The sequence below is a fragment of the Entelurus aequoreus genome, linkage group LG01 (genome assembly GCF_033978785.1).
Source record: "Entelurus aequoreus isolate RoL-2023_Sb linkage group LG01, RoL_Eaeq_v1.1, whole genome shotgun sequence".
Taxonomy (NCBI): Eukaryota; Metazoa; Chordata; class Actinopteri; order Syngnathiformes; family Syngnathidae; genus Entelurus; species Entelurus aequoreus.
The window spans coordinates 10,785,001-10,809,473 of NC_084731.1; the positions used below are offsets into that span (position 1 = coordinate 10,785,001).

At 39.1% G+C, this 24,473-nt stretch overlaps 1 protein-coding gene across 1 annotated transcript in view; it reads left to right on the forward strand.

Moving 5' to 3' along the window:
- The first annotated feature begins 3,595 nt into the window (after positions 1-3,595).
- map3k2 (mitogen-activated protein kinase kinase kinase 2) overlaps positions 3,596-24,473 on the forward strand; it is a 39,731-nt gene continuing 18,853 nt past the window's right edge. The window contains 10 exon segments of the mRNA XM_062043940.1: positions 3,596-3,622; positions 3,625-3,655; positions 9,201-9,319; positions 15,083-15,123; positions 15,198-15,297; positions 15,404-15,517; positions 21,128-21,224; positions 23,285-23,415; positions 23,498-23,577; positions 23,653-23,717. Of these exon segments, the coding sequence (XP_061899924.1) occupies positions 3,596-3,622; positions 3,625-3,655; positions 9,201-9,319; positions 15,083-15,123; positions 15,198-15,297; positions 15,404-15,517; positions 21,128-21,224; positions 23,285-23,415; positions 23,498-23,577; positions 23,653-23,717 (805 nt within the window).

A 24,473-nucleotide genomic window follows, 5' to 3' on the forward strand; every position in this document is an offset into this window, starting at 1 on the left:
ATTACCATCGTTACCAACACATTGTACATCATTACCAACACATTATGCATCATTAACAACACACTGTACGTCATTACCATAATTACCAGCACATTGTACATCATTACCATCATTACCAACACATTGTACATCATTACCATCATTACCAACACATTGTACATCATTACTTTCATTACCAACACATTGTACATTATTACCAACACATTGCACATCATTACCATCATTACCAACACATTGTATGTCATTACCATCATTACCAACACATTGTACATCATTACCAACACATTGTATGTCATTACCATCATAACCAACACATTGTACATCATTAAAAACACATTGTACATTGTTACCATCATAACCAACACATTGTACATCATTAACAACACACTATATGTCATTACCATAATTACCAGCACATTGTACATCATTACCATCATTACCAACACATTGTACATCATTATCCTCATTACCAACACATTGTACATCATTACTACCATTACCAACACATTGTACATTATTACTAACACATTGCACATCATTACCAACACATTGTATGTCATTACCATCATTAACAACACATTGCACATCATTACCAACACATTGTATGTCATTACCATCATTAACAACACATTGTACATCATTACCAACACATTGTACGTCATTACCATTATAACCAACACATTGTACATCATTAAAAACACATAGTACATTGTTACCTTCATAACCAACATATTGTACATCATTAAAAACACATTGTACATTGTTACCATCATAACCAACACATTGTACATCATTAACAACACACTACGTAATTACCATAATTACCAGCACAATGTACATCATTACCATCATTACCAACACATTGTACATCATTACCATCGTTACCAACACATTGTACATCATTACTATCATTACCAACACATTGTACATTATTACCAACACATTGCACATCATTACCATCATTACCAACACATTGTATGTCATTACCATCATTAAAAACACATTGTACATCATTACCAACACATCGTACGTCATTACCATCATAACCAACACATTGTACATCATTAAAAACACATTGTACATTGTTACCATCATAACCAACACATTGTACATCATTAACAACACACTGTACGTCATTACCATCATTACCAGCACATTGTACATCATTGCCATCATTACCAACACATTGTACGTCATTACCATCATTACCAACACATTGTACATCATTATTTTCATTACCAACATATTGTACATTATTACCAACACATTGCACATCATTACCATCATTACCAACACATTGTATGTCATTACCATCATTAACAACACATTGTACATCATTAAAAACACATTTTAAATTGTTACCATCATAACCAACACATTGTACATCATTAACAACACACTGTGCGTCATTACCATAATTACCAGCACATTGTACTTCATTACCATCACATTGTACATCATTACCATCATTACCAAAACATTGTACATCATTACTATCACTACCAACACATTGTACATTATTACCAACACATTGCACATCATTACCATCATTACCAACACATTGTATGCCATTACCATCATTAACAACACATTGTACATCATTACCACATTGTACGTCATTACCATCATAACCAACACATTGTACATCATTAACAACACACTGTACGTCATTACCATAATTACCAGCACATTGTACATCATTGCCATCATTACCAACACATTGTACATCCTTACATCATTACCAACACATTGTACATCATTGCTATCATTACCAACACATTGTACATTAATACCAACCCATTGCACATTATTACCAACACATTGTATGTCATTACCATCATTAACAAGACATTGTACATCATTACCAACACATTGTACGTCATTACCATCATAACCAACACATTGTACATCACTAAAAACACATTGTACATTATTACCATCATAACCAACACATTGTACATCATTAACAACACACTGTACGTCATTACCATAATTACCAGCACATTGTACATCATTACCATCATTACCAACACATTCTACATCATTACTATCATTACCAACACATTGTACATTATTACCAACACATTGCACATCATTACCATCATTACCAACACATTGTATGTCATTACCATAATTAACAACACATTGTACATCATTACCAACACATTGTACGTCATTACCATCATAACCAACACATTGTACATCATTAAAAACACATTGTACATTGTTACCATCATAACCAACACATTGTACATAATTAACAACACACTGTACGTCGTTACCATAATTACCAGCACATTGTACATCATTGCCATCATTACCAACACATTGTACGTCATTACCAACACATTGTACATCATTGCTATCATTACCAACACATTGTACATTAATACCAACCCATTGCACATTATTACCAACACATTGTATGTCATTACCATCATTAACAACACATTGTACATCATTACCAACACATTGTACGTCATTACCATCATAACCAACACATTGTACATCACTAAAAACACATTGTACATTATTACCATCATAACCAACACATTGTACATCATTAACAACACACTGTACATCATTACCATAATTACCAGCACATTGTACATCATTACCATCATTACCAACACATTGTACATCATTACTATCATTACCAACACATTGTACATTATTACCAACACATTGCACATCATTACCATCATTACCAACACATTGTATGTCATTACCATAATTAACAACACATTGTACATCATTACCAACACATTGTACGTCATTACCATCATAACCAACACATTGTACATCATTAAAAACACATTGTACATTGTTACCATCATAACCAACACATTGTACATAATTAACAACACACTGTACGTCGTTACCATAATTACCAGCACATTGTACATCATTGCCATCATTACCAACACATTGTACGTCATTACCAACACATTGTACATCATTGCTATCATTACCAACACATTGTACATTATTACCAACACATTGCACATCATTACCAACACATTGTATGTCATTACCATCATTAACAACACATTGTACATCATTACCAACACATTGCACGTCATTACCATCATAACCAACACATTGTACATCATTAAAAACACATTGTACATCGTTACCATCATTACCAACACATTGTACATCATTAACAACACATTGTACATCATTACCATCGTTACAACACATTGTACATCATTACCAACACATTATACATCATTAACATTTCTTGTTAACAACTTTTTCCCATTCATGATGGACTATTTTATTGAACTCTAAAATAACTTTTACCAAAATCCTTATTGTACCTATTTCTACAGGCATGAACAGTGCATGTATTCAGCATTTGCACTCTGTTTTTAATTGACTTCATTGTTTGCTCAAAATGTCTTTGAGTCCGTACGTCTGGCGTCTTGTGCAAACCAGCAACGTGTTTGGCGGTAGTAAAATGTACTGTTGCTGATAATCTACTGTTACATGGTGCTGCTTGAAGACAGCACGAGTTGTTCTAACGAGGCAAGCCGAATCCTGCTCCAACTTGTGTGTTGTGTGTGCTCTTACAGGAAAAGGAATCCCTTTGATGGGAGAATCCTCTTTCCTGGACTCTTGGCTTGGGTCAATAGCCGTGTCGTTATGATGGGTATGTATACCTGTTTACTGGATTAAACCTGGGCCATGTCCACACGAACACGGAGATTTTCAAAAACTCATATTTAATGTTAAAACCGTCTCCATCCACTAGGGATGATACTCGAAACCGGTTGTTTGATAAGAAAAGAACCGAGTCCTCGGACTCGAATCCCTTTTTGGGAACCGGTACCTGTTATCGAGACCACTATAGTAAAGGAAAAGAGTTGATTCTTTATTCGAATCCCGTCCCGGCCAGAAATGCTCCGTGGGACATCACAAGAAATGACGTCACGTAGCTCAGTCATTAGGCGCAGATAGCGAAAGCAGGAAAACAATGGACGGGAAAAAGCGCTCCAAGGTGTAATAAAGTTCAAAACAAAAGCTATAATCCATCGAATAACTTTACTGAGAGATTTTAGCAGGGTAAAACACATGAAGAACACTTTTACGACCAACCGGAAACATAGCAACCAGGCTAGCAACGCACCTCCTTTACGGCAGCTGTCGCAACGTTCTTCAAACAACCGCAGCACATACATATATATACAACATATCTCCCTTTTTGAACTTTTGTTTTTCTTTCCTTGTAAACAAAACAAAATCACACTGTAGATGTGTTGTCTGTCTAATTATAAATAATGCAGACGAGGCGTGTTGGCTGAGATGTTTACTTCCACAGCGTGGCAACATGCAACACTTTTCGGGGCTACCGCGCATGCTCGTAACTCCCGTTGCATGCTGGGTAGTGTAGTTGTTATATTCTCTAGCTCATAACATTTTTCCCCCATAAAGAAATAATGTTAACTCAATAAAGTGTATTTCTTTTTTTAGCTTTAACTTTTCATTTTTTAGCCTTGTAACCACATTTGCAAACAACTTTTCTCTTCATAGAATTTTCTTTCAATAAAGAAATAAAGTGCAAAAATGTCAAAGCATCATAACAAACAGTTATGTTCCAATAGCAGCAGAAGTGCACTTATTGGAGAGCTGTATTATTTTCAATTTTGTGCCCAAGGGACTGATTTTATTTAACACTATTATTATTTATACACCTATAGTGATCACAGAGACAGCTTGTTTTTGTGTTACTGTATATATTTGTTTCTCTGAAAAATCCCACTTAATATACTTTGGGTAACAACAGTCAATATGTATTTATTTTATTTTATTTTTTTAGGTGGGTAACAGTCAATATTTATTTATTTATTAGATTTAATTTTTTTATTATATAATAAAAGTGAGCTTTTGTTAAACCAAATATTGTGTGTTTTTTTTCCATATACAACAACCTATCTGGACTCCATAAGAGAATCGATAAGGAATCGGTTCGATAAGAGGATTCGATAATAGGCTCGAACTCGATAATTCCTTATCAAACATCATCCCTACCATCCACTCAAGTGTAGTTTCAAAACTGTCTGTCTACACACGCACACGCACACACCTGCTGTCATGCACATTCTGTCCAATCAGAAGCCTGAAAAAAGCTGCAACAGCTGACTTGGTGGCATTACACCTCTGTTATGTTTATTTTAAATACTAGATGTACAATGACATGTACGTTATCTTTAAAACCAGCCTGCGTGTACACAGATCCCCGGGAACATTATGTATCTTTTTTTTTCCAGTGTTTAAAGCGTACATGCACGCCATTGCTGCAGAAAGCCAACACTCATAGAATTATAACATGGTGATGTATTACATGTGCAGTGAAGTGTACATTATTTCTAAAATCAGCACGCACTAACAAGCCAAGAAAACCCTTTTGCATCTTTAAGTGCCTATATAAAGTGCACAGACGTGCGTGTGCCACTGCAACACTCATGGAATTATAAAGCATTTCATCATTGATACAGAGATATAGGACATGTGCTGTCAGGTTAAAACACTGGCGACATCTATTAAACAGACAAAGAAGCAAGGAATCAAACGGAGACAGAATTAAATTTGGCTCAATTAGGAGAAACGCGTAGACCTGTACCCTTGCACAGTGTCCCACCACGCTCTGACGAAAGATTGTACGCCTCCTCTTTTATTTGGACTTTCCCTGATTACATGGCAACAGCTGTTTCTAAAGGGACGGGGGTCGTAAACAGCCGCTGCCTTTGGTCACAAAACAGTTCAAAGAAAAGGTGCTTGGAGGGGAGTCAGGTCCTGCTTCCTCTCCGCTTTGTAGATCTCGGGTCGAGACAAAATCTTCTTGTGGATTACAATACATAAAAAAAAACGACACCTTCATGTCGCTTCCCATCCTACACAGTGGAGTTTTACAAGCCTTCTGCTTGGTAAGATCAAAAACAGCTTTTGTCTGCTCGCCGGGAACTCATTGCAACACAAAGTTTTGTGATAATTAGATACAATTATTCTGACATGTGCAATAAAGTTATATTGTCTTTAACATAGGGCTGGGCGATATATCGATATACTCGATATATCGCGGGTTTGTCTCTGTGCGATATAGAAAATGACTATATCGTGATATTGGAGTATACGTTCTCACGCAGTTGCTTTTAGTTGCGGGGCATTAGACAGCATGCGTTTCTCACTCACATAAAAACAAGCGCACCTTCTTACATACGTCACATACTGTCACGTCAGCAACGTCACACGCTCACGCGTAGACCTGTATCCTTGCACAGTGTCCCACCACGCTATGACGAAAGATTGTACGCCTCCTCTTTTATTTGGACTTTCCCTGTTTACATGGCAACAGCTGTTTCTAAAGGGACGGGGGTCGTAAACAGCCGCTGCCTTTGGTCACAAAACAGTTCAAAGAAAAGGTGCTTGGAGGGGAGTCAGGTCCTGCTTCCTCTAACGTTAACTGTGATGCTAACAGCTAACGGTGTGGTTTGGGCGGTAATACGAGAGAAAGAAGGTGCGAATCTGGTAACAAATGGAGGAATAATTAATTCCCAAGAAAAACAGCACGGGGTCCATTGTCTGACGGTGGTTTGGCTTCCAGCGGGAATATGTCTTTACATGTCAACATCTCCGTTCGGTGCCACACCAACTAAATGCCGAAGCAACTGTTTCCACATCAACACCGTAGGACATATACTATTTGATATGCAGCTCATTTTTATGTGACACTTATTGAAATATCTTGTGTGACATCATGCACAAAAGTGCACTTATAGCTTGTTTTAAAATGCACTTTCTGTTTTGGAAATGACATGAATGTTTGTGCCACTGCTTAATAACTGTTTAATAAATACACTTTTGCTAAATTGACTTAGTTGTGATTTCCCTCTCTGCATGAAAGTTTAAAAGTAGCATATATTAATGCAGTATGAAGAAGAATGTTTTAATGTAGACACAGAATCATCATACTGCTGTGATTATATGCATCAAGTGTCCATTCAAGGTTAAGGCAAAACATCGAGATATATATCGTGTATCGCGATTATGGCCTAAAAATATCGAGCTATTAAAAAAAGGCCATATCGCCCAGCCCTAGTTGGAACCCATTTCCTCAGCGTATCAGCATATTGAAAACGAAATAGGCACTGACACTACCCATATTCACTCAGGTTTTATTTGTCGAAAATATATTTTGCCCTGTCAGTTCAATGACACATCGACATACATGCCAAAGGGCATATATTTTCCCCGTCAGCCTATATGTCCATGTGTCATTGATAGGGTTGGGTATCGTTTGAATTCGAACGATTCCGATTCTTTGTTTCGATTCCGATACCTGACGATTCTCGATTCCGATTCTTCTTGTACTATGCCGGGATCAATGTGTTTGACAGGTAGTCCCTGGAAGGTGGTATGTATTTTGAGTTGAGAGTTTTCACCATATCCCTGCAAACATAAACAAACATGTAATGTTGCTGTTACTGTTTAGCCCAGTATCAATTAGCTTAGCTCTAACGTTATTGCTTAATTAACCTAAATGTTGGAGATTCCACCTCTGAAAAGGGATGCAGTCTTTTGACTATGTGTGCCGTGACCTTTCTGTGGCACTCTTCCGTCTGTGTCACCAACATCTTCCCCATTGCCGCTACGGTGAACGGAGTACGCTGAGCACATCGCGAAGCCTGGCTAGCAGGTTGTAAATTGTCTATGAAAAAATATGCGGGCTAATTTGTTAGCTGCCTCGACGTTGGCGCAAAACACATTATTTATTGCATATATATTGTTTTACTTACCGGATTCGGACTGCAATGCAGTCACCGAGGTGCCAGGCTGGGCGTCGAAGCCAGAGGAAGAGGCACAGGAGGACGGTCGGCGCAGCGCGTCGAATACGGGACACGCATTTATTTGTACTCGGAGGTGCTTCATCATGTTCGACGTGCACCCTCTTAAGCACGAAACAGTCCTGTCGTACGTGTTACATTTCGCCGATATTTCATTTTTTTTAGTAAAATAAAGCCACACTTCGACCGCTGACGCCCGCTATCCATGCTTGACTGACTCGCTCGGCTATGCTAACACTTACGGCGGTGGGCGCTTCTTCGTTGGTGTTTAGCGGCTTCTTCTTCCGGTCGGCGGACTTATTCTTTTTTTCCGGTCGTTGGACTGGGTATCGAAACTAGGAATCGAAATTTAAACTTTTGAACGATTCCGGGAGAATCGGAAAGTTAGTCCCGGTTCCAATCGATACTCGATACCCAACCCTAGTCATTGACCGGGCTAGCATGCTAAGCATTGGTTGCGCGAACATACTAGCTTTGTTAGAAAAGATCATACACTGTATCGGATAATATAGTTTACATTCGAAATGTCCATTCCCATTTATTACAAGTAATAAGAAAACGTAAATGCCTTACTTACCTATCAAGGAGGAAATGAGCAAGTTTGGCATCAGATGAAAAAATCTTCTCCGCCTTCAATGGTCTCCATCTCTCAAAGGCATCCCAGATACAAATCCACGTTTTGTCATGAATAAGTTGAGAATCGTAACGAGGCCTTTTTAGATTGACTAAGGTCTGACATGTTTAGTAACTTTACCAGTGGCAGTAGCCAGACGAAGGTGGCGGTGCATAACTGACAACCTGGATGTAACACTCACAGACTTTCTAATTGGTCAAACGGTGGAGGGCGCGGCATCGAAAGGAAAACAACAACAAGATTTCGGGGCTGTAGATCTAATTTTGAAATGAGCATATCCCAGCTGAACTACTATCATCAATTATAAAGGCATTCGAAAAGAACATGATTTATTAATGCCTGTTGACGTATCAGGGCCATTCAACGATGACTTGACATGACATTTTTACATATGGCTCCTTTTAATGTATACATATTCTAAGTTCTGTATATTTTTGATGATAAAACAACATTTTAAACAAGATAGTAATTGTAGGAGTTGCATTTGCTATTTAGACAAACAACTCGTTAGCATTAACATACAAACTGCAGATCCACTAAAATGTTCTCACCTGCAATACAACTTTTATAATGCGAGTCATATACAGGAATGTAAGATGGTACAGTTTGCTGCCTCCAAAAATGACTTTTACTTTGAGAGTTTTCTCATTTTTATTTTCTACCTAATTTAAAGGTATTTATTTGTTTTTTCTTTTTTTTTCCTTAAATTAAATGAACAGATGAGCAGGAGGCACTGCAGTCAATCATGCAGGACCTGGCAGAACTCCACCGCTCCAGCCGTCCTGCTGGGTTCCTGTCGGACCTGGGCAAACCCAAAGTCTCCTCGCCCAAGAACCTGGTAAGCACTGTGTTTGAACATACCCCTTTTCCATTATAGCTGTTGCTGGGTTAGTTGAGAGTAGGTTCCAAAAGTTCCGGCATATCTTTTGTTTTTAATAGTAAACATGCCACGGGGTTGAGTTGAGTTTGAGTTTGAGTTTATTTCGAACATGCAAGCATACAACATGATACATCTCAATTTCCAGTTTCTCTTTTCAACATGTTCGAAAAGGAGTAGGAAGAAGCAGAGCTTATTTAATCCTACCCCTTTTCTTTACATAACAGTTGCAAAACTTTTTGTTCACTTCCTGTTCACAATTTTTTCACAATAAACTCCATAAGTAATCACAATAAAAATAAATAAATAAATAATAGTAAGAATTTAATAATAATAATTGGTGAAGTAAGTCATAATTGTTGTATATTCTTGGGTAGCAGGTTGTAGTTTGCTTTGTGCATAATTTTAGCTGTTTGCAAATTCACTATGTCGTGGAATTTCAGTATTTTTGATTCAATAAATAAAGGGTTTGTATGTTCTCTATATCCAACATGATGTATTATTCTAACTGATCTTTTTTGTAACACCGTTAATGAATGAAGTGTGCTTTTGTAATTATTTCCCCATATTTCTACACAGTAGCTCAGATATGGTAACACCAGTGAGCAGTAGAGAATATGAAGGGATTTTTGGTCTAGAACATGTTTTGCTTTATTCATTATTGACGTGTTTCTTGCAACTTTATGTTGTATATTTTTTACGTGAGATTTCCAGTTCAATTTATCATCAATCATTATACCTAGAAATTTGGTTTCATTTACTCTTTCAATTTCTATTCCGTCTATTTCTATTTGTGTTTGACTTTCTCTTCTACTGTTACCAAATAGCATTATTTTAGTTTTACTAAGATTCAACGATAGTCTGTTTTTGTCAAACCATCTTTTTAATTTGTCAATTTCTTTGGTTGATGACACATTTTTTATGGTTCATGTCTACCGAGTAGCAAACTCTTTGGCGGGGTAGAGTTACATCCCGTCCTGGCTACTGTACATGTTACCGCTAAACTGTGTTACGCTCCTCAGGAGGACAAATTAACTTTATTTATATGACATGACTTCCAGTATTAATGTCTTCCACAAGCCTCTGGGTTGGTGACAGCAGTGCTGAAATGAATGAGCAGCCTGACAAGTAAATATGACAAAGTGTACATACAGTAGTAGCCATCTAAAGTTCCCCTTCAGGCTGAACGCCAGCTGAATGGCAGCACATTTCTAGCTAAATTACAGCCAGGAACTTCCACCCTCAAAAGATGAGCTGCCATGGATCAGCTAAGTTTCAGCCAAGGGCCCATATAAAGACAGAGAAACTCTTGCGTAGCTATTACTGTAGCCTATTTAGAATAAGCTCTTTATCTGGAGCAAGTGCAAATCAACTAGTAGCTGAACACATACCGTAATTTCCGGACTATAAGCCGCTACTTTCCCCCCTCGTTCTGGTCCATGCGGCTTATACAAGGGTGCGGCTTATTTACGGCCTGTTGTTCTCCGACACCGACGAAGAGGATTTCTGTGGTTTTAGTACGCAGGAGGAAGACGATGACACAATGATTAAAGACTGACTTTTCATATACCGGTCGGCTGGTTATTTTGATAACGTACAGGCGAGCACTTTGTATTACTTTGCACCGTTGTATTATTTGTACTCTGCACGAATGCTGTTCGCCATGTCAAAGATGTGAAAGTTCGATTGAATGATTGAAAGATTTATTGTTAATAAATGGGACGCTTTGCGTTCCCAAACAGTCATCTCTGTCCCGACAATCCCCTCCGTGGTAGCAGGAACCCCTATATACTACGCTAATTACACATCAAAACCCTGCGGCTTATAGTCGGGTGCGGCTTATATATGGAGCAATCTGTATTTTCCCCTAAATTTAGCTGGTGCGGCTTATAGTCAGGTGCGGCTTATAGTCCGGAAATTACAGTACATATAAATATACTGAACAAAAATATAAACTTCAACACTTTTGTTTTTGCTCCTATTAATAATGAGTTGAACTCAAAGATGTACAACTTTTACTATATACACAAACAACCTCTCAAATATTGTTCACAAGTCTGTGTTGGTGAGCACTTCTTCTTTGCCAAGATAATCCATTCCACCTCACAGGTGTGGCATATCAGGATGCTGATTAGACAGCATGATTATTGCACAGGTCTGCCTGAGGCTGCCCACAATAAAAGGCCACTGTGAAATGTGCAGTTTTGTTTTAATGGGGTCAGGGGGGGTCAGAAAAGCAGTCAGTATTTGGTACATATTCCGTACAATTGACCACTAAATGGTAGCACCCGAATAAGTTTTTCAACTTGTTTAAGTCGGGGTCCACGTTAATCAATTCATGGTAATGGTCACTATGGTGTGACCACTATTTGCCTCACGCAGTCCAAACACATCTCCTTGGCATAGAGTTGATCAGGTTGTTGATTGTGGAATGTTGGTCCACTCCTCTTCAACGGCCGTGCCAAGTTGTTGAATATTAGCAGGAAGTGGAACACGCTGTCGTATACGCCGATCCACAGCATCCCAAACATGCTTAATGGGCGTCATGTCCGGTGAATATGCTGGCCGTGCAAGAACTGGGATGTTTTCAGCTTCCAGAAATTGTGTACTGATGCTTGCAACATGGGGCTATGCATTGTCATGCTGCAACATGAGGTGATGGTCTCGGGTGAATGGCAGAAAAATGGGCCTCAAAATCTCAATACGGTATCTCTGTGCATTTCAAAATTACATCAATAAAATGCACTTGCAATCGTTGTCCATAACATATGCCTGCCCATACCATAACCCCACCCCCACCATGGGCCACTCCATTCACAACGTTGACATCAGCAAATCGCTCTCCCACACGACACCACACACGCTGTCTGCCGTTTGCCCTGAACAGTGAAACCCGGGATTCTTCCGTAAAGAGGAACACCTCTCCAACTTTTCAGACACCATTAAATGTGAGCATTTGCCCACTCAAGTTGGTTACGACGAAAAACTGCATTCAGCGTGAGATCCCGATGAGGACGACGGCCATTCAGTTGAGCTTCCCCCGAGATGTTTTTTTCACAGTTTGTGCAAAAACTATTTTGTTAAGTAAACCAATTGTTGCAGCAGCTGACCGGGTGGCTGGTCTTAGACGATCATGGAAGTGCACCTGCTGGATGTGGATGTCCTGGTGTGGTTACACGTGGTCTGCGGTGGTGAGGCCGGTTGGATGTACTGCCAAATTCTCTGAAACGCCTTTAGAGACAGCTTATGGTAGAGAAATGAACATTCAATTCACGGGCAACAGCTCAGGTGGACATTCCTGCAGTCAGCATGCCAACGGCACGCACCCTCAAAATGTGCAACATCTTTGGCATTGTGCTGTGTGATAAAACCTCACATTTCAGAGTGGCCTTTTAATTGTGGGCAGCCTAAGGCACACCTGTACAATAATCATGCTGTTTAATCAGCACCTTGATATGCCACACCTGTGAAATGGGATGGATTATCTTGGCAAAGAAGAAATGTTCGCTAACACAGATTTAGACAGATTTGTGAACAATATTGAAGAAGAAGTCTTTTGTGTATACAGTAAAAGTTTTAGATCTTTAGGTTCGAGTCATGAAAGATGGGAGAAAAAAACAAGTGTCGCGTTTATATTTTTTTTCAGTGTAGATCAATACGACCAGTTTCTCAATATTTCAATTAAAAAAAAAAAGTCCCCTGGGGCCGGTCGTGACAGAAAACAAAAGGGAACCATTGCACTAGTTTGCCTGCCCTATGTCTGAAATCTATCACGTCTGCACTGGTCTATTGCTGCTTTGTTCCTGACTTAGGGTAATTTACAGTCTTATTTCGGGATTTTCAGATCATTTCTATTGTGCAAAGCGATGACTGTCTTTCCTTGCTTGTGAGAGGACTGAGAAGTGATTTGAGAAAGCTTGCCGTATTATTAGACTATGCCTTCATTTGGAGTCTTAATTTAGTTTATACATGGGGCTAATACGTGTAGCTGTTGGCCAGTTGTGGCAAAATTAGGCATAACCCCAAGCAAGCATCCCAGAAACGCATTGCTTCAGACAGTCAACTAGACACATACATACTTTAATTAATATGAAACCCTGTGACGCAATATTTGTGCCCCAAGAACATGTGAAGTGAAACAGGTGGAGTGAGTTTGTGGTAGAGCCGTCTTAGAACTGGCTCGACTCAGCTACTCAACACCATTAATTAAATTTGCTATACTGGAAAAGAGGTAATAGAGTGCAGCCCGAGTTACTGCGCATACAGGAGATTGACATACTGTACATCCCAGAACACGTCACTGTACAATTTCCATTCTTATGATGAATGCAAGCCACACTGATTTACTTCATGTTCACACTGTGTGATGGAACATAGATTGAATTGCAGTAACAATGCAGCTTATTGACACCCCTTCTCAACTGTCTATGTGATGTCAAGGCTTGGTTAACCCAGAATTTTTTAATAATGAATGAGGGAAAAACGGAAATTTCAGTTTTTGGTCCGGCCCTCACTGACTTGGGACCATTGCAAAATCATGTGCGTCCCAAAGTCACCAGCCTTGGCGTCACTATAGACAGCGATTTTAAACTTGACAAACAAGTCAATGGCGTTTTTAAAATCGTGTTTTTATCATCTTCGTCTTTTAGCAAAGGTAAAACCTTTTTTTATCTTTTAACCTTTTTGAACAAGTCGTGCATGCTTTTATTTCAAGTGGCCTGGACTACTGCAATGCACTTTATGCTGGCATTAGCCAAAAAGCTCTCTCCCGGTTGCAGTTAGTCCAGAACGCGGCAGCACGACTTTTAACAGGGGCCAGGAAACGTGAGCATATAACCCCAATTCTTCGGAGTTTGCACTGGCTCCCTGTTCATTTTAGAATTGATTTTAAATCCTTGCTGTTTGTTTTTAAAGCTTTACATGGACTGGCACCTCAGTATATCTCGGACCTCATCCAAATTTACACACCTGCGCGCGCTCTGAGGTCCGAGAGCCAGCTCCAGCTCGTGGTGCCCAGGACGAGACTTAAAACCAGGGGAGACAGGGCCTTCTCTGTGGTCGGCCCTAAACTCTGGAACAGTCTGCCCCTCCATGTTCAAACTGCTCCCACAGTGGAGTGTTTTAAGTCTCGTCTTAAGACCCACTTTTATTCTTTGGCTTTTAATACTTCGTGAGTTGTGTGGTCTTCTGTCCTCTGTTGTCCTGTGTGGTTAGGGTTGTAAATTTTGATGTCTATTTTACTGTTTTAATTGGTTTTACCCTTTAAAATCGTTTTTAATCATATTTATTTTTTATATTGTCTCTGTATTGGTTTTCTATTCATTTATTCTTTGTTTTTATTCAGTCATTGGTGTAGCATAATATTGTTTTTAATATTGTTTTTAATATTGTTTTTAACATGGCTGTGCAGCACTTTGGAAACATTCTTGTTGTGTAAATGTGCTATATAAATAAAGTGGATTGGATTGGATTATTTGCGGTACTGATGTTCCCCCACATCATGTTGTCATGGCAACAGTTAGCTGAAATTTAATGTCACTATAAATAATGTTTGTATGCATTGACAAGAAAAACAGTAGACATGTATATTCAGTTTGTATTTATTACTGTAATGCTTTACAAGTGACACCGCAACTCATCTAATAATTTAAGAAAGTACAAAGCAATATGTACAGTAATTCCTCCTGAATTTTAACTTTCTCTCAATGTTTGCATTTGGGACAGAATGACATCAGAGTAAAATTCGAGTTCAAAGGCGAGAAGAGGTGAGACACAGACTTGGTTCATTACCCGTGCTACTCTGCGCACCCCTCTATCTCTGACCTCTTTATTTTCGTAGAATTTTGCAATTCCGTCGGCCTCTCAAGTTGGACGACCTGAGGGCAAAAGCTAAGGTGGCTTTTGGTCAGACGATGGATCTTCACTACAGCAACAACGAGGTAGAACCAAAACTTTTGAGACCCATTATTAGCTCGGTCGGTCATTTAAGATAAGCAATACATTCACTCAGCTCTCTCTGTTCATTTTGTCCGTTGGCTTCTGCAGCTGGTGATTCCGCTGACCGTTCAGGATGACCTGGACAAGGCAGTGGAGCTGCTGGATCGGAGCATTCACATGAAAAGTCTGAAGATCCTCTTGGTGCTGCAGCTCTCCTCACAGGTCATTTGGCTTCAGTCACACACCAAAAATATACCAGGAGATCTATTGTGATCTCAACTTGTGCTACACTTTGATAATCCATGGTTAGGGTTGCGCAATATAAACAATATGTGATAGAAAGTATAACATTTTGGCCTACAATAGATTGATAGAATCAAAATCAGTGCCGTGTGAAGACATTCCAGCTGTGTCCTGCAAAACTGAGGGAGACAAGCTGCAACAGGTTGCAACGGACACGATGTCAATGCAATGTAGCGTCCTAATGTCGAATGCAGTTAATGTCTGTCCACCCACAGTGCCTAGCGCTTCTGTTACTCTAATGCTCCATGGCAGTGAATAAACTACATTTTTTTCATCACTGAAGGAATGGAGGAATAGCTAAACATGCGACATTAAGCAAGAGAGTAGGAGGAGATAAGAAGCCATGGTAAGCGCTGAGTTAGCTTGAATGTAAAGCAGCAAAACAACAGAAGTGCTTATGTGTCGTCATGCTGGTTCACTTCCTGTTGTAGACCGCTTTGTGTCGTATTCCTCCGGATAAACCACTCTCTTTTAAAAAAGCTCAGCTAGTAGGTTCAATGTGAACAATTAAATAGCCTAGATGCTGAGACAGACATGTGTTTTATATATATATTAGGGCTTTCAAACAGATATTAACAGTAAATGAACAAGTAGATTAATAATTAATTTTCTACCACTTGTCCTTAATAATGTTGACAAAATAATAGGTAGAAAAATGACACAATATGTTACTGCATACGTCAGCAGCTGAATTAGGGGTCTTAGTTTGTTTACTTACTACTAAAAGACAAGTTGTCTTATATGTTCACTATTTTATTTAAGGACAAACTCTCAATAATGAACATATGTTTAATGTACCCTAAGATTTTTTTGTTAAAATAATGACAATAATGCAATTTTTTGTGGTCCCCTTTATTTAGAAATGTACTGAAAAGTATGGAAATAATTTTAGTACCGGTACCAAAATATTGGTATCGTTACAACACTAGTGTGTTAATATATTTATGTGTGTTTTTACACACACATAAAATACATACCGGTACATACATATATACAGTACATAAGATACATACATTGGCTTTTGAAATTTGACAGACGGGCCGGGCGAACACATGATGCATTTTAAAGCATATCATATCTTTTGGAACTAAGAGTAAACGTCTCAAACGTTAACTATACATCTATTTTCAACCATATCAGATCCGAACCTCAGAGAAATGCAAAAATGGTATAACGGGGTTAACACTTACATTCTCTTTCAGTAGGAGCAGTGTTGTTGATCACCCTTTATTTCCTAATGCGTCAAAGTCTAGTATCAGTTTTGTTGTGGCAATTCTCAAAACAGATCTTTGCCTCATTTTGTTGTAATATTTGGTGGGCCGGATTAAAAAGACCAATGTGCCAGATGTGGCCCCTGGGCTGTAGTTTGCCCATCCCTGTCCTAGAGGAAACATGAAAAATACAAGATAGAAGGCTTACAGAATTTCACATACTATGTAAGTACCTAAACCTCCACATCATTGATTAATTATCCTGCTAAAGAACTGTCCATGCATCCATCCATCCATCAGCTTTGTAGTAATGTTCATCCCCACATATTCAGTGTTTGACTTGGGTAAGACAGAAAAACAAAGAAGAGATTCTGGATAACTTCAACCTAAATTATAGTACGGTCCTCCTCTGTCTTCTTCTACATTTGTTTACCTCTAAGCCCAAATACACAAGCTACTTCCAGGTAAACTCGCATGGCAATTGGATTATAAAAATTAGGTCTGTTAGCTTGTTATCCAACTTCCTCTTATTTGAGAAAGTAATATCCAACTTCCTCTTATTTGAGAAAGTAATATATGTGTAGAAAAACAAAATGTTCTTTAGTTTAAAAAAAAAAAAAAAAAAAAATATATATATATATATATATATATATATATATATATATATATATATACATATATATATATATATATATATATATATATATATATATATATATATATATATATATTTAAGTGTTGGTTTAAAAAAAACAAAAAAAGAATGAATGATTCATGAATTTGTCAAGAGTTTTACCATGGTTAATTATTAATACCATTCATCGTTAAATCCCTACAGAGCATATATTGTTATTGTAAGAGGCTGCAATATACAGTGGCTTAAATAAGTATTTAACACGTCACCATTTCATCCATCCATCTTCTTCCGCTTATCCAAAGTCGGGTCGTGGGGGCAGCAGCCTCAGCAGAGAAGCCCAGGCTTCCCTCGCCTCAGCTACTTCGTCCAGCTTTTCCCGGGGGGATCCCGAGGCGTTCCTAGGCCAGCTGGGAGACATAGTCTCTCCACCGTGTCCTGGGTCTTCCCCGTGGTCTCCTACCGGTCGGTCGTGCCCTAAACACCTCACGTCACCATTTCTTAACACTAAATATATTACCAAACGTGACATGAAAATGTCACCTGATGTTGGGAACCAACCTAAGTAACCATACATACAAAGAAAGTAGAAAAAATAAGCTCAGAAGTTAAGTTGTGTGTCATAATGTGAAATGACACAGGGAACAAAGTATTGAACACGCCAACTGGCGTATACTTTGTATAAAAGCCCTTTGTTGCAAGGACTCCTACAGAAACTAATTGCATACATTGCTTTGGTGGGATTTGGGCCCATTCCTTCACACAAGCAGTCTTCAAATCTCTAAGGTTCCGTGGGTTTCCTTTTTTGGAACTTGAGTTTTAGTTCTTTTCACAGATGTTCAATTTGATTAAAGTCAGGTGATTGCATGGGCTATTTTAGCAGCTGTATTTTTTTTCTTTGAAACCAATTTGAGATTTTTGCTTGGCATTATGTTTAGGAGAATTATCCTGATGAAATGTCCATCCTTGTTTCATTTTAATCATCCTCGTAGATGCCAACAGATTTTTGTTAAAAATGTCTTGGTGCATTTGCCCATGCATCCTTCCTTCAATGATGTGAGGTTTACCAGTACCATTTGCTAAAAAGCAGCCCCACACCATCATGTTCCCACCTACAAACTTCTCTGTTTGTATGGTGTTTTTAGGGTGATGTACAGTGCCATTTCTCCTCCAAACGTGGTGTGCATTATGGCTAAAGGTGGGAATCTTTGGTCACCTCAGGATTCGATTACGGTTACGATTCGATTAAAAATCAATTATTGATGCATCTTTAATTTGTGTATATTGACGCAGTTTTACATTTCTTTTCGTTTAGTGTTTATCACTCGCAACTTTGAAAACTGACCATTTTTAATAAGAAATTTCTATCACATTAGTTAAATTCATGGAAATGTGTGCTAAACTGGAACATAAGGAGCTGGCCAGATCTCTCACTGAGGTGGCTCTCTGCAGTCAGCCAAAATTTTGAACTTTCTGCATTACTTCATGTACAATAAATACATCGATTATTGAAGTTTACTAATTGATTTTATAATCCCCCATGTCCAAATTGTGATGCATCTAAAAATGGCATCCAAACAGTTCAATTTTGCTCTCATCAGACCAGACTATATTCTCCCAGTGTTCATCTGGCTAGTCCAGGGGTCGGCAACCCGCGGCTCCGGAGCCGCATGCGGCTCCTTGACCACTCTGATGCGGCTCAGCTACATACATGCCGACCCCCCCGATTTTCCCAGGAGATTTATGGATGTCAGTGTCTCTCATAAATTACTCCCAGGGAAAAAATAATCCTATTTACACTCTAATTACTAAATAAAGGGCGTGCCCTAATTGCACTGCAGTAATTGTCCTCTATAGCATTTACATACAGTGTGCCAGTCCAGCCACATGTTGCATGTTGTTATTACTTACACACACAGGAGACAGCAAAGCATACTTACTCATCAGCCACACAGCTTACACTGACGGTAGCCGTATCAAACAACTTTAACATTGTTACGTTACAAATATGCGCCACACTGTGAACCCACACCAAAAAAAAAAGAAAAACACATTCCTGGAGAACATCCCACCGTAACACAACATAAACACAACACAACCATTACCCAGAATCCCATGCAGCCCTAACTCTTCCGGTCTACATTATACACCCCCGCTACCACCAAATCCCCCCACACATCAACCCCCCCCCTCTCCGTGCGTTGGTTGAGCGGAAGAGTTAGGGCTGCATGGGATTCTGGGTATTGGTACCGTCAGTGTAAGATGTGTGGCTGCTGAGTTAGTACGCCTTGCTGTCACTTACGTGAGCAAGCTGAAATTGCATTTTACGTGTAGTCGAGCAGGTACACTGTTAGGGCAGACTGTAGAGGGCGCCAAATGCAGTGTCATCACGCTCTGATATTCGGGAATCTCCCGGGAAAAGTGAGAGGGTTGGTAAGTATGACGCTATCAAGCGCCATTAGTTCAAAACTCGCGGGCTGCACTAACATCAAATTTCCACATTAAAGTGCGTGCCGGTGCGTGTGTCGGAGACCCCTGGTTAACATAGCACAAAGCATTTAAGCTTTGTATGCAGTGTTTTTCATTTTAAATTTTTTTTTGTGGCTCCCATTACTTTCTTTAATTTGTGAAACTTGCCAAAATGGCTCTTTGAGTGGTAAAGGTTGCCGACCCCTGGGCTAGTCAAAATGTTGTTCAGCAAACTTTAAACAAGCTTTGATGTGCTTTTTTTTCAGCAATGGGTCTTGCATGGAGAGCGTGCTTACAGGCGGCGGAGTGCATTACTCAGTTTTCCTCATGACAACAGTATTTGCTAAGTCCAGGTCTTTTAGCAGCTCTCCACAGGTGGTCCTTGGCTCTTGGACAACTCTTTTGATTATTCTTTGCACTCCTTTTATTAGAAATCTTGCTAGGAGCACATGATCGAGGCAAGGTTTGGTATGTTTGGCTTTCCACTTACGTATTTTGGCCCTAACCATGCCCATTGGACAATTCAAAAGCTTCGATATGTGCCTGTAACCAGTACCATCGCTATGTTTTGCAACAATTAGTTTGCGATGGTCTTGAGACAGCTCTTTGCTCATACCCATCAGTAAATGTGTCTTGCACTGACAAGGGGCTGCACTGCTGTTTAATTATAGATACATTTTAGGTGTTGTCTTACTTTTCCATGCATTTTTGCACCTCCATTTATTCATCACACAACTTAATTTCTGAGCTTTTTTTGTTATACCGTCATATGGATGGATTACTTGGGTTGTTCCCAACATCAGGTGAAATTTGTACCTGTAGATTTGTCCTGACAAAAGCCAGTATCTTGATTGTTCAGCGACATCATTTCAATGATTAAATCGCAAAATCGCTTTTTTTTTCTGGCCATAATCAGCACATTTGTGGGGACGTATATGCTGAATCGATAATATGGGGGGATCTAATATATAATCATCTACTGTGACATGCTAAACCTACGACTACAATAATGAATGACTTCGGCAGTCTTTATTTAATCAATTATAACTTAGCAAGTTTGTCTTTGTAAAGATGAGTAAGAAACAGATCATTCTTGTTAAACAGCTTGTATGGTGGATACATTGTACAACTTCAGTATTACAGTTTTCAGTTTGAAGTGGGATACAATGTGCATTTTTAATGTTTATAGGTTTGACCTTTTTCTGCTTTTTACAGAACTCTTCCTGCAATATGGGCCTTCTGCCTTCCTCTGAGGAGTTGGACAACACAGGATTCAGAGTCCCAGACAAAAAGAGCTTGCTTGGATCATTAGGTAGGAAAATAACAATATTTCTACCGAATCACCTAACTATGAGATTTTGCGACCCAGTTGTCATGCTAACAGAATTAGCTGACGTTAGGTCTTTTTCCACCGAAAGTACAGGAACTTTAAGTTCTTGAAACCTTTAGTTTCTGGAACTATAGGTTCATGGTGACCTGTGTGGTTTGTTTGTCCACCGCATTTCACAGTTTAGAGTAGGTTTTACAAACCAGGTTGATGACTTATGGAGTAGTGTTTTTTTAAAATATATTTCTACACTGATACCATATAAATTAACAGACAATATTAGGTCATATTTATTTTACTAAAAGTGTAGGTAAATGACAAAACTATATGATTTATTTTTTAAAGTTTTACCGGATTTTACATAAAAATTCAGGCTTTTGTCTACAGTGTGCAACAATCAGAATGTGGTCGCCCCAGCAAATGGTGAATTCATGGGGGGGTCAGGCGATTCCTTATGGTCTATTTCAGCTGTAAATAACAACATATAAAGAACAAATGTCAGTGTTTGTCCTGCGGCGACAAAATGAAAGCATCAGGTTTAGCTTGAGAGCATTAGCATTCAGTTCACTTGAGTTGAGACGAATCACTACACACATGGCGTGTGACTGACTATTTTGAAAACCTTGTATTCCTCTATAAATATTTGTAAAAAAATAGAAAAATATAAATCAGTCCACTTTTCGTAGCTTCGCCTATTGAAATGAATTTGGAAAAGAATAATAAACAGCATTCTTCTTCTTTTTCGTTTTATGGCGAGTTGCGACCAACGTTATTAGGTGCATACCCCATAAACAGCTTTAAACTGCACACTAATTTAAATAAACAACTGTAATTGCGGTTGAATCACCCGCTTCTGTGTTCAACCAATCAGCGGTCGACAGCACAGCCCGCCCACTCTAAAGGCTTGAATATACTCACGCGTCACGCAGCTTGCGCCCTCTCTGACGGCGTCTTGTTTGATTTATAGTTCTTCCCTGGTGGGTGGCGCCAGATGTGTAATTCTCTTCTAAAACACTAAGAAGCAGTATGTCCTGATAGAACAACCACAGCTGTCGTTGACTAAATATTTACCTTCTCGTGAAGAGTGACGACAACCGCAACAGTGACATTTTTGTCTACACTCGAACTAATCATTCAGAATCAGCAATTTACTTTTAATGGACGTTTTACTCATAAACCAGAGGAAAAGATATTTGTGAAGATGGACTGTGGAACTTTTTAACGAGTCGTGGCAAAGGACGTTATTACTATTTGCACCGCCATTTGGCCGTTCGGGACATTGGACAAGAGACAGCTAACATGTAATCATAAATAAACACACTTGTTAAATAACTATTAAGAAAACATGCTGGTGTTAATGTTTATGTTCTTGTGTTATGGATGTTTGGCAATAAAAGTTAAAAAGAGTGTCGCACTTTGTGACTTCTTTTGGATGCAATAACATCACAATAAAATGAAAAACGACACATTCAGTAATTATTTTTTAGAGCGCATCGAGATATTAAGTACACAATAACCGTTTTCATGCAAATGTTTATTCACTGTTGTTTTATTTCATAGAATAATTTGTGCATTTCAAACCCTGAGTCTGCTGTCCTATGGTCGGGGACCCTCCTCTTCAAAAGCTGACCAATCACAGCTCTGTGGTCTGCGTCGGCATGAACCTAGAATTGGTGTAAGATGCACGCAGGGCTTGCGGGAAGGTATGCAGGGGGAGGGGGTAAGACAGCCTCGCTGACAAATGTTACGTGATGCAAGAGTATACACCAGGCTTAAGGTTCATAGAACCTTTCAAAAATCCCACCTCGCTACTAGGAACTAAAAATAGTTACTGAAGAACTAAATCTACCCAGGTAGTTTTTGGTGGAAACACAGAGAGGGTACTTCATTTACCCGGGTAAATGGTAAAATTCCTGAACAGGTTCCTGTTGTGGAAAAGGGCCTATGTTCCAGGGCTGCAAGTCACTGTTGCCGTCAGTAAATCCAAGTGTTTCAGAGGCACAATAATTTGATATTAAAATAAACATTGTGTCCAACTTGTTCAGGATCTCATTCAGCGGATCGTAGCTCTCCTCCACCTGGATATATTCCTGACGCACTCCAGCAGGTGGCGAGGAATGGATCCTTCACAAGTATTAACAGCGAAGGAGAGTTCATTCCAGAAAGCATGGACCAGGTGCTCCTCTTCAGTTTAGTGCTTAAACTTTCCAATTCTATGTGCATGGGAAGTATGATGAGTGCATACTTTTTTTCCTCAGATGCTGGACCCTTTGAGCATGAGCAGTCCGGAAAACTCTGCGTCTGGTAGTTGTCCTTCTTTGGACAGCCCTCTGGACAGGTGAAGACACATTTTAGCAGGCGGCATGAGCTTGCATATTACCATACTTGACTGAGATGTTCGTCTGTTAAACAGCGACTACCCAAAGTCGAGGATGCCAAGAGCACAGAGCTACCCTGACAACCACCAGGATTTTTCAGGTGCAGGTACTGTGTATATACAGTGGAGGAAATCATTATTTCGTCACCTGTTGATTATGTTAGTGTGTTTTTTTTGTTTTAAGTCAGTTTTTGTCAGGTTGTTAATCAGATCGAGACAGAATATCAAAATGCAAATTTACAAAAATACATTTTAAATAAGTGATATAAATTAATTTGTATTTGACGGACATAGGTATTTCATCCCCTACTAACCAGCAATAATTCTTACTCCCACAATCTAAAGCACACACATGTTCATTCCTGTCCTTTCAGCAAGAAGCATAGTAAAAAAGAGACTACTGTTGCCCGTTAAGCCGTGCCGCCCTGGTTAGTGTTGTTATAAACCACAACATTTTGACAAAGATGGCGGACAATCAGCAATCACTTGCTCGAATCTCAGACTACGTTAGCATAACTTTCCTTCCCGATAATGAAAATCTATTGCCGAGATCACTGAAAATGGAGCTTAAGCACTTAACCCAAGGTGTACATTCTTGAAACGTGAGTTTCAAAGGCGAAAGTTGCGATGTGCATGTTTCGCCACCACGTAGACTGCACATTCAAGTTTTCCGTGAAAAGATTCCTCCTGCTATTACTTTTAAGAATCACCCTGATAGATAGCCACATTAAAGGAGAGAAGTTTGAAAAAGTGTTGCTTTTCCACCACAAGCTTTTTACTGTTTATAAAAAATATCCATCCAACCATTTTTTAACGCTTGTCCCTTTCGGGGTCGCGGGGGGTGCTGGAGCCTATCG